Source organism: Hermetia illucens, chromosome 4 (genome assembly GCF_905115235.1).
Source record: "Hermetia illucens chromosome 4, iHerIll2.2.curated.20191125, whole genome shotgun sequence".
Classification (NCBI taxonomy): Eukaryota; Metazoa; Arthropoda; class Insecta; order Diptera; family Stratiomyidae; genus Hermetia; species Hermetia illucens.
In genome coordinates this window covers 58,806,577-58,824,841 of record NC_051852.1, presented here as the reverse complement: position 1 = coordinate 58,824,841, position 18,265 = coordinate 58,806,577, and the positions used below count along the sequence as shown (strand labels likewise).

Here is an 18,265-nt window from a genome sequence, read left to right as displayed (position 1 = left end):
AGACATTGATTGTCTTAACGGAAAGTCCACATAGCGTAATGGTCCAGAGTTTACCAATCCCCGGTTATAGTGGAAGTTGCCGAGCAATACGCAAAGTAGCACTTAACAGCGGGGAACTCATCATTTGAGCAACTCCAGTCAAGTGTTACAGATGGGTAGACTATACACATACGTTTACAATCTACCAGGAATCTGACACAAGGAAAAGATGCGAAGACGAGATACGAAAAGTTGAGTTCTCCGTGGGGATCATGGCGCCTCTGATGAGAACATGGAGCGTACTGTGGGTTCGGAACAGTGTCCAGTCCTCAAGGCGGAACCAGAAATAACTAGGATGCATATAACATAGTCTGCGCCGTTCACTATGGTGGTGCTCATCAGGAAATAGCACCGAAACAAGGACCCACCTATATCGCATCTAGTATCTGGTACCACTGCCATCAGGGTTCGTGGCAACGCCCGACTTCAGGTTTCAGCCTAAGGTCAAATCGATGGCTTTATGTCAATTAGGTATAACTTGTGTTAGTGTCTATTTAACACAACATGAGATGATACCGGACTTTCGACCGGTTTCATACTCAGAAGGACGCTCCCTTGAATGAGCACGGAGGGGCGTATGCAGCGACTTTCAAGTTAGAGCGGGGGCATATATCAACTAGACTTCCGAGGAAAATGTATCCTGGAAACTATGGCTAGGATTGGACTCGAAGTTCTAAACATCAATCCACGTCTATGGATCCTTGAAATGACTCGAAATCACTGGTCTTATTGGCGTGGGGAAGGGTGATGAGCTCTGGAAGACTTTTGGGCAAGCAACCTTCAATACATTGCGTTCTCTCCAGGGTTGCTGGCATGGCAGGTTCCGCTATCATAAATTCAGTTATGAACCCGACAACGACAGCTTGCAGAGCTTCCATACCCATCCATTCACATGCTCTATTTTACCTACATATTCTATTACCATTCCAAAGGCACCACGCCACACCACCTTACTATTATAGAGACGGAGTCTTTACATTGGAATAGTGATAAAGCTTGATATAGTCACGTCCAAAATAAGGCTACTCTCAACCGATACAGAATCATATCTATTGCTGGGAAGTTGAAGGAAAAGTGTCACAAAATTCAAGCTCGCTGTTTCCTTCAACTTCCAACTTAATAGAAAACGATCCAAACTCCGCTGGAATGTCAACGAATAGACAAACTAAACAGATTATCATGCAATTTACCACAAGAAGTCTTGAACCCGATCCATAAGTAGAAGAAAATTCCTACAGGAATTAGCGTAATTATTATAGATCATTGGCATTCTAGGGTCAAATTTCTAGAATATTTATTAGGCAATATGGACCTAGTGTCCGAATGGTTTCCTGGTTAGAGCTCTAGGTTGCCGCAGCGGATAGTCGCGGTTCACATCTCACTGGTGGCAGAGAAATCTGTATCGTAACTGAATGTCAGGCACCAGTCGACTCAGCAGTTTATAAGAACTTGAATCAAACCAGGGTGATAGTCACAGGCGATAGCAACGCTGACCACATCACCTCCTATATCGTACTATAGTCCCGTAGTATACAGTGGAAGGCTTGAATAAAATGCTCTAAAACGCTTGAAGGTCTAGATCCAATTGGATGGCCGCGCGAACGATTATTATTATTATAAACTCTTATCATTGCACCATAATCGATGGAATGGGCGAAGTTAACATTTTGTTTTTAAGTATTATATTGTCACAAACGTTGAACCAGTTTGGAGGGCAGCGCTGTAAAATAATTGTCTGTGAATTACTCAAATGCAAAAGGCAAGAGAAAATTTTCTTCCAGAACGGCAGTTCTTGAGATAAAAAAATTGAAATTCGATTCCTGTTTCGTACTTCTTGGTACCAGAAACAGACCAGCATAATACTGAGCATCTAATCAGAGCATCTTTTACGGCAATAAAGTTGAAAGTACCCTGTGGACATCACTTTTTCCATTAAAGTTATAATAGTGCCAATAACCGAAACTATCAATTGAATCATTGACAAATACTTGTGACATACTTTTCCAATCCATTTGTACGCAAACGCCTGGCGTAAAAACTTGTACACAATCATTCGGATACATCTCCTTTAATCAATTTAAACAATACTCCGACATACTATAATCTCCTCGATAGGTAAACAACTAGAGCATCCACCTTTCTCAGGGACAACATCCACAGCTTATGGACCACTATAAGCTCCATCAGATAAAGCTTCTAATTCTACCATGTAATCTCAATTACTGATGGTATTTTAGAAATTATAAAAAAATGTTACTTAATTCTATATAATTTAGAACTCTATGCTTCGCAATGCCCGCGGTGTAGAGGTCATGCCGAGAAAGCATCTTAAGAATGTTGAGGAGAGCACAAGATACACGGCCATTATAAGAAAAATTTATCCCCCAGCTTGTGCTCAGCATTTCAAAGGCAAGCGTCTGTCTGACTGACTGATCAATGGCTCAATATCTTACGAAAGTATAGAACCGCTATGTGCCATTAATACCAATACTTGTCTGGAAGTGAAGGTAACACGCTGAAAATCTAGACATAAATAGGTGAAAAGTGGTCGGACGATGAAGGAAAAGATGATGATGTGCACGTTCTGTGCCCCCTAAGGTGTTGCTGAATTCCACGGAGCAAAGAAGAACAATATTCTTGGGCTTGTTTTTGAGGTCTAATTACACCAGCAATAATGGCCTCTACCTTAGCATAAACGCGGATGTACCGTTAGAATGTTTAGCATGCTGTAATGTAGTATTTTCACTCTCTGGGAAAATCATAATTTCGTTAGGTATGCGGTTGTTGTACGTTTGATAGAACTATTAGCGGGGAAAGATGCTGGGAAGTATTGTTTATTGTTGTTTTATGATGTCAATAGCTTGGAACTTTAAAGATTACTCTTTGGTGAGGGGTTCCAACCTGTACTTTTGGAATCAAATCATCTAATAAGCGGCCAAATCGAGTTACACGCAATCTTTGAAATTAATTTAATGGATATTAAATTCGTTGAACGTTAGTGTTATACTTACAGCTTCATCATTCATAAAAAAATTCAAAGTGTACCTGGAAAAAAAAATATGTATGAGTTGTTTGTTAAAAATAATATGTAGAGCAAATTTAATTGTTGTAATGTTGAAAAAAAGGAAGTTTTGTCAGTTAACATAAGTCGAAAAGCTGAAATCGAAATAAGATCTACACCACATAAAAGCGTCAGCCCTACGATGACTCCACTGGAGAAAGAACGGCCAGAAAAGGCATCTCCTTGCAGCAAAATATCTTTATCTGTTCGCTCACTAAAGTCTACGGTTCATTGTTAAACGATTCTATTGATATCATATCAACTGTATCCCCATATTCTATTGAATTAATCTATCATAAACAATATGGTCGCCATAAACCACACAGCACATCCAAGATAATGAGGTTAGACTCACTTTTCCTCTGCGGTTCTGTGGCGTGTAGTTCTAACGCGACATACTCGTCGACATTCCTACGATAGTGATTTTCATCGGCTCGCGAAACCCACAATAGATTTATTATCCTTTTTCAATGTGTAACCTATTTACTGCCATTAATCCAAACACCGGTGAATTTATTGACTTGTTATTGACATAGTGGTCAAAGGCTAAAGTATCCTAAAGCAACACAGACATGAGTTAATGAAAGTTCGTAATTTTCAAATAATAGTGGCGATCTCTTTTCATATCCTGTTCTAACATAGCAGCTTACAAATAACATTAACGGGGAAAACCCTCAAGTTATGATGGTGTTGACGTATCTGCGACTGACAACCTTGGTTTTGTTAGTGTTCAGTCAGACTCTGTTCGCCTCCATCTTCAAGTTCAGAACCATTTCGACAAAGTCTCCTAATCAGTGAGAGAAGAAACAGTTGTTACCAGCGCAGTTTGGACTCCAAATACCTCTAAGATTTAATCGTGATTTAACGTCTGACACTTTACGCCGTCGTATGTCACTATGCCGCCCACTGCTACTTAGTGCATTCCAGATAGATTCCATTTTCAGCGCTCCACAATGATTCGTGTAGTCGGTACCGACGAGAGAGAGAGTTGAAACCAGCTAGCTCTTGGTCGATTAAGTTTCCAAGGGTTGAGTTTAAGTTATTTTTTTCAACACTGAGAAGCACCCAAATACCCATGCAGTTGACATAATGAAAGATGGTGTCCTTCCTTGGATTCTCAATGCAAAGTGGTCAAGTGACCGAGGTGCAGTTTTCTCATTCCCGAATCTAAGATGCCCAAATACAAGGTATTTTTTTAGTATTTTGCATTTCCTAACCCACCTAAGAGTAATGTTCATCAGGATAATAAACGCGAATATAGTCCTGCCATTGAGTTGAGGTATGTCAATTTCATTACCAATGTAAAAGTATCCTTTCACAATATAAAGTTTCTGGATGCTATTTTGTTGATGTTGTTTTCTTTACTCTATTACTCGCCTGACATGTGTACTGTTAAACAATGGGAATATTATAAATATGTTCCAAATGCTTGAGCAAAGATGCCGGAAATAAAAAACAATTCACGACCACATTCGATTATAACTACTTAATTGAAACAATAAATATAATTGAATACAGGAAGAAAAGGCAGATAATCAAATCAAAAGAACGAAGAAACATTGAAAGACCGACAGTAATAAATGTACTGCTTGAGAGCAGACAGTCAGAGAGGAGACTGAACTACCAGAAATGGTGTGGAAACAGCTATTTAAAAAGGAGAAAGAGATGATGTTAAATACTCTTCTACCTCTTAAGGTGATCATCTGCGCTAATGGGTAACAACTATTTACATTCTTCACAAGACCAACAAAATTTAGCCATATATAATTCTGAAATCACTGTAGTTACTGCTTTCCTGACGAACACAATAGAAAATATCGTTCTTTCACCCGTTGCTCCATTGGTCTTCTTTGATCTTGTCGTGGGTGTCACAACTCTGTGACGTTAAACTTGCTGTCACCCCCTTCCTGTCCGTGATCAGTTCCTTATATCCGTTGATCCGCCCTCACGGCTGCGTAACCTGCCACGAAAAAGAGACTTAACACAGTTGAACAGCACAACATGGTCTTTTTCGAGTGTAACCTGCATAAAGCATCAGTTTTTAGGAGTAAAAAGATTTGAAGGAAACTTCGAATTGTAACAGCTATAATAAAAACAAAAGGACTATAAACTGGGATGGGCGTGACAGCAGACTTGTTGTAGATGCGCAAAATTGTTTTAGTCAACCATATAACCCATATTAGCGAATGGCTAATAAGTCAAGTAGGACTGCCAGTATTTTAGTGGAGCTCCGCAGTAGCGTCAGTAGATACGCGTTTTCGTTTTGGACCCTCCCCACGTTCGAATTACGAACTTTACAAAAGTTTACTGCAATATACGTAATAGCATGCGTAATAATCACCAACTCCCCCCCTCCCCCCTGTAATTTTCGACACCCTTTTCTTTCACCTCAAAAAAAGCCTCCATTACTCCGTCTGGTTACTATCCGTACACCCAAAAAAGGAAGCAATTTTTTTAACGAATGAAGCCATCTTGGATATAAAATGAAAGAACCTAATTAGTGCTTTCCCAGACTAATCCTTTTCTCTTCCTCGAACTCACTCCATCAATTATTTCACGGCACGGTTCCTACTTATCTAACCGCTCCTGCAGGGCTTCTTTTCATGGTTTCTCATCCCGTTCCTTCTCTCATTTTTAAGCAGTTCTCCAACGTTCTACACTTTTCCCCTACTATTCCTATTTTTTATTAATGACCTTTAGTTTACAAACATGACCTTGCTCTATTCCAGTCTAACCTAGATACTCTAGTGCGTAGAGGCTCCCTGAACAATCAATCATTAATTCTCAACAAATCCCATTCGATGTATTACTAGCGTGAACCCTTCCAAATGCCCTTTTCCTAATCTCTTAGTGGAAATACCCTACCTTTCATTGCATCTCTCAACGCCTAAGTATAACTTTCGACAGCAAGCCTTCTGTCTGGTTCTGGACTTTTCCTCAATCTAGCCCTACTTACGTTTTTTAACTCACCTGCTAGAAACATCTTTGAATAATGTTCTGTAATTTGATTTCACTTCCACAATTATAACTGCCGTGCTTTCAAGTTTTACAACGTTGATTTACTCAATTTTTCTTGTGGGCTATCCCTTCTGGCTTTGCAATCTAAGCCTCCTCAGTGGCTGCTAAGGCCTTCCCTATGAGAATGCCGCACCTGAACATCGGCCGTTGATAAAGAGGAGCGCACTGACCCGCCTCCTATTAAATAGTGACGATTTCGGTAGAAAAAAAGGAGAAATAATTTTATATAAGCGCTAACCAACCAATCAATCGCTGAACCTGACAAAATAAAAACGTTCCACAAAGTGGCCTCTGCTACCCTCGAAGTCAACAAGCCAGTTAATTGGTTCAACAATCGAGATACTTGGCTCTGGGATGACGATGTCTAACTGAAGGTCGGTGATAAGAAATGACTCTACCATAAGTTTGTTGACGATAAAGCGTTGACCAAATGGTAAATTTACAGGAATGCCAACCGTAAGCATTCCTTGCTTACGGCGATAATTGTTAGCCAAATATTTCATTGTAAAGATATTTATGATAAACTGGACATTTCGAATGGCGAGGGAGATCTGCACTGAATTGTCAATAGTAAAGTCTTAAGTATGGCGGGTCTATCAAAACCTCTTCGTGTCTCTGTCGGTGTTCATCAAGGAGACGCTTTCTCACCACCCATTTTTGTTCTTGTTATGGGCACGATGTCCTATGTGAACATCAAACGTCCAGTGGGCTATGCGCTGCTTTATGCAGATGATGGCGTCTCAAAGCTGATCTCAAGCAACTTTTTCAAAAACGGAGTGATTGGCTCATACTGCACGGTTTCAGATTGAATCTGAAAACAAGTCGCAATACCGGAAGCTCGCGCTTCGGGTATAAAGGTTTTGTGTTCATCTTATCTAAGAAATTTCAACGCACATTTTTCTATCCGTATATAGTTACAGATCCAACATACTCCTTCATATTTTTCCAAACTACGAGACATACGTCCATATTACAGCCGTAGATATTACGCTCACCCTAAACAAAGAAACTGCCTATTTCCGAATACTGTACACATATATGCACGTATATCAATTGATCGTACCAATCTTTCCGATTTACTTCTTAGATCTATCTGAATTAGGCACTACCCGCAAAGTTCATTAGCACGCATATACTATATACCTACATGCACACATGTCTCGTTGGAGTAATTGATATTCATATACAAATGACTAAAAACTAAAACAAAATAATTCTTTCCGCCCCCATCCATAAGAACTCATTTCGTTGTGGTATTGACGAATTGACATGTGATGATGACGTTATGCAGGTTGTAGAGTGCACGAAATTCACAAAAAATTGTAAAGTTTCAGCCCCTATAACTTTGTTAGTAATAGTCGGATTTTCTTTAAACTTGACCAAATTGTGCACCCTGTTCTTCATTACATCTGTGCTAAATTTTGTGCTTCTGCGATGAACATAAGGGGGGTGCCGGGTAAATTTCTAAAATATGGAAATATACTATTATTAACTTTATTTGTGCAGATATCGGAACCGGATATATTTTGAGGCCTAGATTTCATAGAGGTGCACTACTACGATTTTTTTCGGATTTTTCGGTTGGATAGGTTCTGAGAACGAGACCTGTTACACTTTTTGGGGGTCACATTTTGAGCCCTCACGCCCCTATGTTTCACTCAACATCAAAAATTGAACCAGTTTCGGAAAGTACTTATACAGTAATTGAGACCTTTCATTTGATACCCCACATGGCTACATTCTGTGAAAAAAAAATTTGCAGCCTCCTTTCACCTGTATGGGGAGCCCCCTTAAACTTAACACAAAATGGCGCCAGTTGCTGCATGTAAAGGGAACGGCAGATTAAATAATCTTACCAATTTTCGTGACAATCGGTCCAGCTGTTTCCGAATAAATCGGGTGTGACAGACAGACAGACAGACAGACAGACGGACAGACAGACAGCCATCGAATCGATTCTAGTAAGGGTTTGTTTCACACAAAACCTTAAAAACATGTTTGAAAACCGATCCCCATGAAACAGGAAATATCGCTGTCAATGGCAGTGACCTCCACAGAACTGAGCAATTTCTCCAATCTATGCTACCAGCCAATGATGAACTGCGTTATGAAATTGCTCCACAGACTACCACAATCTGGATGAATTGTTCCACAACTGACGTTCTTTGTGATATCAAATCCAAAATTTGCCGCAGTATCGTTCGGCCTGTTGCCCTCTATGGCATGAAAATGAACGGAGCCTCGCGGTAATAGAGACAAAAAGAGAGAGAGTTGGACCAGTGGCGTAACACGCTTTGATCACATCCGAAAAAAGGGTATCCGCGATCGATATGGAGTGCATCGCTAATGGAAAAATTGCGAGAGAGGTTTCTTCGATGATATGGTTAAATAATTCTCGCTAACAAGAATTCACTTGCCAAACAACAATGGCTTGATACGCCGGGTTGTGATTTTAACGCCTCGCGACTGCTTCCAGTTCCAGTGGCAGAGCAAAATAGCACAACCAATCAAAACGAGCCGACCCCGCTTCTGAAGGAGATAAAGACTGAAGAAGAAGCAAGGAAGGACATTCTATAAATTTTAGTAGTTGAAATTCAAGAATTTGTCGCTGAAAACTTGGAGCGAAGGCAATCAAATTCGTACGTATTTTTTAAAGTTCTAATCTTAAGATGCAGCAAATTCACACGAAGAAGACAAATTTGACGCTTTAGCTTTGCTAATAGTAGTAGAGTTTCTACGAAACAATTATATTAAAAAGACAAAAAATGTTCGAACAAAAATCTCAACTATTTACAATTAGCACGTCCCGCCCATCGAACTAATTTCCAGTTGGTAGAACCTTTCAGTAATTGATAACGTAATGTAAAGATTTGTGGTGTTGTATAGTGTTCTAGCATGTAACTGGTAATTATGGTATTGTTTAATTAATGAAGTTCACTTCAGCGTGTTCTTAGAAAAATTATGCTGAAGGTTTTACATAGCAAAAATACTCTCATCTTGTACATTTATCTGTCTATCGTATAGCGCATTTCAGAGTGATCACTTTACTGTGAGATTGGCATTTTGTGATGCCTTACGATCTAGAAACCCATGCTAGAAGATTAATTTTTGCCAGTACTATGCCAATATTTTGTGCATCTCAAATAAATTTCTAGGTTATAACAATGTGCTATCATCAACTTGATTTACGCAGATGTCCGAATGGGATGTATTTTGGGGCCTAGAGTTTACATAGATGCAGTATTGTGAAATTTTCCAAATTTTTTGTTTTGATAGTTTCTTACAGCGAAACCTGTTTCAGTTTTTGAAGCACACACTTTTTCCCTTCACTCCCCTATATTTCACCATATATCAGAAAACAGAACCAGCGTCAGACAGTACTAGTTGAACCCTTTCATTTACCCCATCACAATATTCTAAGAAAAGAAAGGCGGACACCCACTTTCGCATGTATGGAGAGCGTTCACTTAAGGTAGTAGTCTGGTAACTTATGCCTATTTTCATGACTTTTTTGGAGGGTGGTTTTTTATAGGAAAATGAAAATGAATTATCTTGAATATTTAGAGTGTTTTTATTTACATATTGAAAATATAAAAAAAAATTTATTTGAAAAAATTTAATAGTTTATAACTATTATTATTGTCACTCGAAGTTGGAACCTCAAAAAAAATGCACATGGGTGGCCCGGGTGATTTTGGCTCTTGATGTCATCTGAAATCAAATATTCTTGATTATTCTTAATCTATAGACATCTCATTCTGGTCGGATCTACCGAAGTTAAATTTCAAGCGTAAATCACAAAATGGCGGACTTTGAAAAAAAAAAGTCCTTTTATTTTAGCAAAGAAAGGGTTGTAAAATAAAAAGTTAGGGGTGGAAAAAATTCTCTTTAGTACCGACGAGAACTATACGTGTGTAGAACAGCCTGTTAAAATTTGAAAGCAATCGGTTCAGTAGAAAAAAAGTTAGGACCCGGGCCGACCAGAAAAACAATGTTTTGAGAAAAACGCGTAGTCGCATAACAAAAGTAAGACGTCTGTTGACCTCAAACGCATTCCTCACTTTTGGGCAAGAATTAATAGTAGTGAATTCATTGCACTTACACTTTATACACAAGTTAAATCCCAATCCAACTTGAGATTTTTTTAGAAATTTTATATCACTCTTGCAAGCTTTACAAATCAGAACACTTTCTAAAGCACTGAATACTAAAGTAAAACTTAAAAGAGCGTAAGTTGAGCTCTCATCAATGGCTACTTCAATATCTTCTTCATTTTTTAATTTTTCAGCAGACTTGCTCACACATGTTACATCTTTTTCAGCAGTGTATCTATTACCGTGAAATTTTCGCTTGATGCCTGGATCTCCAGGACTTTTCGTACCACGTTTTTTTCCTTTCCTATCCATCTTAGATGCTTACGTGTCAACGCACGATCAAATACTAACGAGTACTGTGAATTTTGAGTTGAATATACTTTAAAGTAAAGATATATATAGTTCAAAAAGCCCACGGACCCTCTTCCCGCCCAACCGGACCGAGGGGCGACCAACCTAAGGATGGGCTGAAGGCAACATCCAAAGGCCCGCATCACAGCGATGATGCGTTTTAACGCAAAGTGTGTGCGACCATGCGAAAATGTATTGCTACATCCCGATTGTCGCAAACACTTCAGCCAATGACGCGGAGGTCCTACACTACAGAGACATGGATCTTATATTGAAGACAGTGCGGATCAAGACTGAAACCCATTAGGTCAGATTGTTACCGGACAGGACTCTTCGGACTATAGCACAGGTTGCAAGGATAACTGCTTTTTGCATCTCCATGTATAGTCCAGCCCTAAGATCGAGCGTTTTCAGCGCTTTATGTAAGTTCTGCGGGACTAATCCCGTCGCTGAAATTATTACTGGGACTACTTGGATCTTTTGTAGTCTCCAAGTCTGCTTCATATCGTCTGCCAAGGGGCCGTAGTTCCGGATTTTTTCGTGCTGTTTTTCAACAGTGTTCCGGTCCAACGGTACGGCTACATCGATTATAAAGCACGCTCGTTCTTCCTTCAGAAGCAGAACTAGATCGGGTCTGTTATGATTTACACTGTGGTCGGTGGCAATAGTGTGATCCCACAGTAGTTTGACCCGATCATTTTCCAAGATTCTCTGCGGAGTATACTTATAGTAAGGATGGTAGGTTGCCACTAAGTTATACTTCAACGCAAGGTTTTGATGGAGAATCTTGCAGACGGAGTTATGACGATTGGTGTACTCGGTACCGCTCAATATCCTGCACGCAGATGTTATGTGCTGGATGGTCTCCTCTTCACAGTTGCATAACCTACAACTGGAGTTGGTGATTGAGGAGTCGTGAAGAATGTACCGTTTATAATTTTTTGTTGGGAGCGAAGCATCCTGAATTGAAGTTAGGAATGCTTCGGTCTCATAGAAAAGTACACCATTTGTCAACCATTTGTTGGAGGCTTCGATGTCAATGCCTGACAACAACAAATTTTTTATATGACCTCCGTGAATGGGTTTCTCTTTCCACATGTCGATCTTCTGTTGGACTGAAGTAACATTCGACATGGGATCCCATTCTCTGCTTCTCAAGTTCAAAGGAGATAATTTATTATCTGCCATGACGGTAGCCTGATGTATTTGGCTAGAGGATTGTTTCTCATAGAAAAACTCACGAAGAGAATGCACTTGATTGTAGTGCAACGTTTTTAAATCAAGTATATATATATATATAGACCTGGCGTACCAGGTTTATCCTCACCTGAGTTGCAAACGCAGAGCTGCATGCGACCAGGCGCGTGTCATGGGTTGCGGATAATGACATGACCCACCGGGTCAGCTACGAATATCGCAAGTTAATCTTGTAAATAAGTAGCCGCGGACAAGCAGAACGTTTCCCTTTGTGTTCGTCCTCCCTTACCGATTCTTCCCGTTCAGGGGGAGTAAACCTCCTTAACAAATCCGTAATCCGGGGTGAAGGGATCGACGCGCCTATCGGATGAATTGCAGTGACGTTACACTGTATTTCAGCGGCTCCCCTCCAAATACCTTCCCTACCTTTGGAGGTAACCATGGGGCATTGCAACATTGGGGCTCTGTTGCAGGGCTGACTGGTTCCCCATTACTCGTGGGAATAAAATTGGGGACTTTGGTTTAAATTCTTTAAATGGGACCCCAGGGACACGAAGACAGTACCCAACACGGTTAAGGGTCGTTCAACAACATCAGAGCGGCTCTTCGCCCTTGGATGTTTTGGCGGTTATGCCGTCAACCACCAGGGACGGGAGACCTAGGCGTCGTATGGTTTGGACGAACCAACTCAACGAATTTATCGTCCGCGCCTATTACCGTGTCACGGATTTGGAACGGAATCCATCAGGGTACAGACATCGACTACATGACGCGTTCATAACCCGATTTCCGGAGCTAAGTCATGTTCCGGAACAGAACGTCGTCAACCAGTACCGAGTGATCGTGAATAACAACCGAGTTGCCTTACCAACTAGGCAACAAATCTTCCAAGAGGTTTCACTTGAGCTCGGGCTGGAGTCATCAAATTACCGGACTAGTCAAAGGAGTAACACAAGTACTCCACCTGTAAGGCACTCCATGAATCCAGTAGTCAGGAGAAGCTTAGTAACTGGGGATGTCGACCCAATTTATAATGAGGCTTTGACCGCATTCCAGGTCGCATTCACAGAGTATGCTGAGATTCTCCCAGACGCTAGGCCAAGGATCCCAAAACTGAAGTTTACTTCGGCAACTGCTAACATCATTGCTGCCGTTGACAGAATTTTGGCTGATCGTTTGGCTAGCGAGATTACTGCTACAGAGGTTCACAGCCTGATCTACGTTGCAGCTGCCACGGTTATTCGTCTCCATAACCAACATCTTAGAGCGAATAACAGAGGTATGCGCAGAAGGACTTTACCGTTCTGGGTGTTTCGACTCAACAAAAGAGAAATCCATCACCAAGAATGCACAGATGCGTTGCGAACATCATTGGAAACTACCATCTGTCCAATGATATGCCAATCGAAGAAATCCTCGAGGTGCTGAAGCAGAAACTTGCGGTATGCTCCAATCGCATCCGTAGGTATCAGAAAAGCTTTCAGCGAAGGACAGACAACACCTTGTTCTTCCAGAACCAACGAGGATTCTACAAAAATCTCATCAACTCAGGTAGGGAAAGTAACCTCAATCTGGATCAGGCAGAAGACTTCTGGAGAAGTGTTTGGAGCGAATCCAGTCGTTGCAATTTAGAAGCAGCGTGGCTCCCACACCTTATGCGTTCATGCGAGGCCCTCCCCGAAATGACCATGCCTGACGTAACTGAAGTCGACGTTAAAGCAGTCCTTGACAAGGCAGGTAACTGGAAGGCGCCAGGAGTTGACAAGATTCACAACTTCTGGCTGAAGCGGTTCAAGAGCACTCACAGGATATTGGCAAATCAATTTAATCAGATGATTGCCGATCCTGATTTAGTTCCACCATTTTTCACCAAGGGGATAACTTTCCTCATCCCCAAGGAACAGGGTGTCTCTTGCCCTTCAAAATGTCGACCAATTACTTGTCTTCCTACCATCTACAAGGTCTTCACTTCAGTTCTGTGCGCGAACATCTCAAAACATCTTGATGTTCATAAATTGATAGCTGAGGAGCAAAAAGGATGCGCAAAAGGCTCCCGAGGCTGCAAAGAACAGCTTATAATCGATACGGTAGCTGTAAAGCAGGCTGTCCACCAAAAACGAAACATCTCGACAGCCTACATCGATTATAAATCAGCCTTTGACTCCATATCACATTCGTGGTTACTACAAGTGTTACGCTTGTATAAAATTAACCCGAATGTCGTTCTTCTACTGAGAACAGTAATGAAGAATTGGAGCACGAAGCTATCGGTATCTTCGCAAACATCAGGAGAGATACCAATCAGGCGTGGCATTTTCCAAGGCGACTCTCTAAGCCCACTGTGGTTTTGTTTGGCTTTGAATCCGCTATCCCATCTTTTGCATGAAAGCAAATACGGGTTCCAAGTCAAGCATGGCATATTGTCGAAATGTACATTAAGCCATTTGATGTACATTGACGACATCAAATTGTATGCCAAAGACGAGAACCAACTTCGCTCCTTGCTGGACATCACCATCCAGTTCAGCAGGGATATCGGCATGCAGTTGGGTTTGGAGAAATGTCGCATAAAAACAATTGTTCGGGGAAAACACACCGACAACGAAGGATACAGCCAAAATAACATCCGAATTGAGGGCATGGATTCGGACGACGTCTACAAATACCTCGGCATATTGCAAGCAACAACACCTGCTGTGGCAATTATGAAATCTAAGTTGCTGGGGGAATTTGAGCGGCGTCTGGATCTTGTCCTTAAAACTGAGCTGTACGGGAAAAATAAAATCATGGCAATCAACACCTTTGCCATTCCCGTCCTTCTATACACTTTCGGTGTGATACAGTGGAGTAATACTGATTTAGAATCTGTCAATAGACGGGTAAGGGTAGTTCTTGCAAACAACAACATGCACAATAGAGCTGCCGAAAAATTGAGGATCACTATCCCACGTCATCAGGGAGGAAGGGGGGTACTTGATTTAAAAACGTTGCACTACAATCAAGTGCATTCTCTTCGTGAGTTTTTCTATGAGAAACAATCCTCTAGCCAAATACATCAGGCTACCGTCATGGCAGATAATAAATTATCTCCTTTGAACTTGAGAAGCAGAGAATGGGATCCCATGTCGAATGTTACTTCAGTCCAACAGAAGATCGACATGTGGAAAGAGAAACCCATTCACGGAGGTCATATAAAAAATTTGTTGTTGTCAGGCATTGACATCGAAGCCTCCAACAAATGGTTGACAAATGGTGTACTTTTCTATGAGACCGAAGCATTCCTAACTTCAATTCAGGATGCTTCGCTCCCAACAAAAAATTATAAACGGTACATTCTTCACGACTCCTCAATCACCAACTCCAGTTGTAGGTTATGCAACTGTGAAGAGGAGACCATCCAGCACATAACATCTGCGTGCAGGATGTTGAGCGGTACCGAGTACACCAATCGTCATAACTCCGTCTGCAAGATTCTCCATCAAAACCTTGCGTTGAAGTATAACTTAGTGGCAACCTACCATCCTTACTATAAGTATACTCCGCAGAGAATCTTGGAAAATGATCGGGTCAAACTACTGTGGGATCACACTATCGCCACCGACCACAGTGTTAATCATAACAGACCCGATCTAGTTCTGCTTCTGAAGGAAGAACGAGCGTGCTTCATAATCGATGTAGCCGTACCGTTGGACCGGAACACTGTTGAAAAACAGCACGAAAAAATCCGGAACTACGGCCCCTTGGCAGACGATATGAAGCAGACTTGGAGACTACAAAAGATCCAAGTAGTCCCAGTAATAATTTCAGCGACGGGATTAGTCCCGCAGAACTTACATAAAGCGCTGAAAACGCTCGATCTTAGGGCTGGACTATACATGGAGATGCAAAAAGCAGTTATCCTTGCAACCTGTGCTATAGTCCGAAGAGTCCTGTCCGGTAACAATCTGACCTAATGGGTTTCAGTCTTGATCCGCACTGTCTTCAATATAAGATCCATGTCTCTGTAGTGTAGGACCTCCGCGTCATTGGCTGAAGTGTTTGCGACAATCGGGATGTAGCAATACATTTTCGCATGGTCGCACACACTTTGCGTTAAAACGCATCATCGCTGTGATGCGGGCCTTTGGATGTTGCCTTCAGCCCATCCTTAGGTTGGTCGCCCCTCGGTCCGGTTGGGCGGGAAGAGGGTCCGTGGGCTTTTTGAACTATATATACCTGGCGTACCAGGTTTATCCTCACCTGAGTTGCAAACGCAGAGCTGCATGCGACCAGGCGCGTGTCATGGGTTGCGGATAATGACATGACCCACCGGGTCAGCTACGAATATCGCAAGTTAATCTTGTAAATAAGTAGCCGCGGACAAGCAGAACGTTTCCCTTTGTGTTCGTCCTCCCTTACCGATTCTTCCCGTTCAGGGGGCGTAAACCTCCTTAACAAATCCGTAATCCGGGGTGAAGGGATCGACGCGCCTATCGGATGAATTGCAGTGACGTTACACTGTATTTCAGCGGCTCCCCTCCAAATACCTTCCCTACCTTTGGAGGTAACCATGGGGCATTGCAACATTGGGGCTCTGTTGCAGGGCTGACTGGTTCCCCATTACTCGTGGGAATAAAATTGGGGACTTTGGTTTAAATTCTTTAAATGGGACCCCAGGGACACGAAGACAGTACCCAACACGGATAAGGGTCGTTCAACAACATCAGAGCGGCTCTTCGCCCTTGGATGTTTTGGCGGTTATGCCGTCAACCACCAGGGACGGGAGACCTAGGCGTCGTATGGTTTGGACGAGCCAACTCAACGAATTTATCGTCCGCGCCTATTACCGTGTCACGGATTTGGAACGGAATCCATCAGGGTACAGACATCGACTACATGACGCGTTCATAACCCGATTTCCGGAGCTAAGTCATGTCCCGGAACAGAACGTCGTCAACCAGTACCGAGTGATCGTGAATAACAACCGAGTTGCCTTACCAACTAGGCAACAAATCTTCCAAGAGGTTTCACTTGAGCTCGGGCTGGAGTCATCAAATTACCGGACTAGTCAAAGGAGTAACACAAGTACTCCACCTGTAAGGCACTCCATGAATCCAGTAGTCAGGAGAAGCTTAGTAACTGGGGATGTCGACCCAATTTATAATGAGGCTTTGACCGCATTCCAGGTCGCATTCACAGAGTATGCTGAGATTCTCCCAGACGCTAGGCCAAGGATCCCAAAACTGAAGTTTACTTCGGCAACTACTAACATCATTGCTGCCGTTGACAGAATTTTGGCTGATCGTTTGGCTAGCGAGATTACTGCTACAGAGGTTCACAGCCTGATCTACGTTGCAGCTGCCACGGTTATTCGTCTCCATAACCAACATCTTAGAGCGAATAACAGAGGTATGCGCAGAAGGACTTTGCCGTTCTGGGTGTTTCGACTCAACAAAAGAGTCGAAAAGTTGAGAAAGGAGATTGGTCGTGTGACGCAAGCACTCCTTGGAAATCCATCACCAAGAGTGCACAGATGCGTTGCGAACATCATTGGAAACTACCATCTGTCCAATGATATGCCAATCGAAGAAATCCTCGAGGTGCTGAAGCAGAAACTTGCGGTATGCTCCAATCGCATCCGTAGGTATCAGAAAAGCTTTCAGCGAAGGACAGACAACACCTTGTTCTTCCAGAACCAACGAGGATTCTACAAAAATCTCATCAACTCAGGTAGGGAAAGTAACCTCAATCTGGATCAGGCAGAAGACTTCTGGAGAAGTGTTTGGAGCGAATCCAGTCGTTGCAATTTAGAAGCAGCGTGGCTCCCACACCTTATGCGTTCATGCGAGGCCCTCCCCGAAATGACCATGCCTGACGTAACTGAAGTCGACGTTAAAGCAGTCCTTGACAAGGCAGGTAACTGGAAGGCGCCAGGAGTTGACAAGATTCACAACTTCTGGCTGAAGCGGTTCAAGAGCACTCACAGGATATTGGCAAATCAATTTAATCAGATGATTGCCGATCCTGATTTAGTTCCACCATTTTTCACCAAGGGGATAACTTTCCTCATCCCCAAGGAACAGGGTGTCTCTTGCCCTTCAAAATGTCGACCAATTACTTGTCTTCCTACCATCTACAAGGTCTTCACTTCAGTTCTGTGCGCGAACATCTCAAAACATCTTGATGTTCATAAATTGATAGCTGAGGAGCAAAAAGGATGCGCAAAAGGCTCCCGAGGCTGCAAAGAACAGCTTATAATCGATACGGTAGCTGTAAAGCAGGCTGTCCACCAAAAACGAAACATCTCGACAGCCTACATCGATTATAAATCAGCCTTTGACTCCATATCACATTCGTGGTTACTACAAGTGTTACGCTTGTATAAAATTAACCCGAATGTCGTTCTTCTACTGAGAACAGTAATGAAGAATTGGAGCACGAAGCTATCGGTATCTTCGCAAACATCAGGAGAGATACCAATCAGGCGTGGCATTTTCCAAGGCGACTCTCTAAGCCCACTGTGGTT

The 18,265-nt window shown here is 42.1% G+C and overlaps 1 protein-coding gene across 1 annotated transcript in view; it reads right to left on the bottom strand.

Moving 5' to 3' along the window:
• The window catches only part of LOC119654170, a 39,382-nt gene extending 36,302 nt beyond the window's left edge, over positions 1-3,080 (bottom strand). Inside the window, exon 1 of the mRNA XM_038059342.1 lies at positions 3,051-3,080. Within this exon, the coding sequence (XP_037915270.1) occupies positions 3,051-3,065 (15 nt within the window). The 5' untranslated portion in view covers positions 3,066-3,080. The remainder of the gene's footprint in view (positions 1-3,050) is intronic.
• Between the last annotated feature and the right edge of the window lie 15,185 nt (positions 3,081-18,265).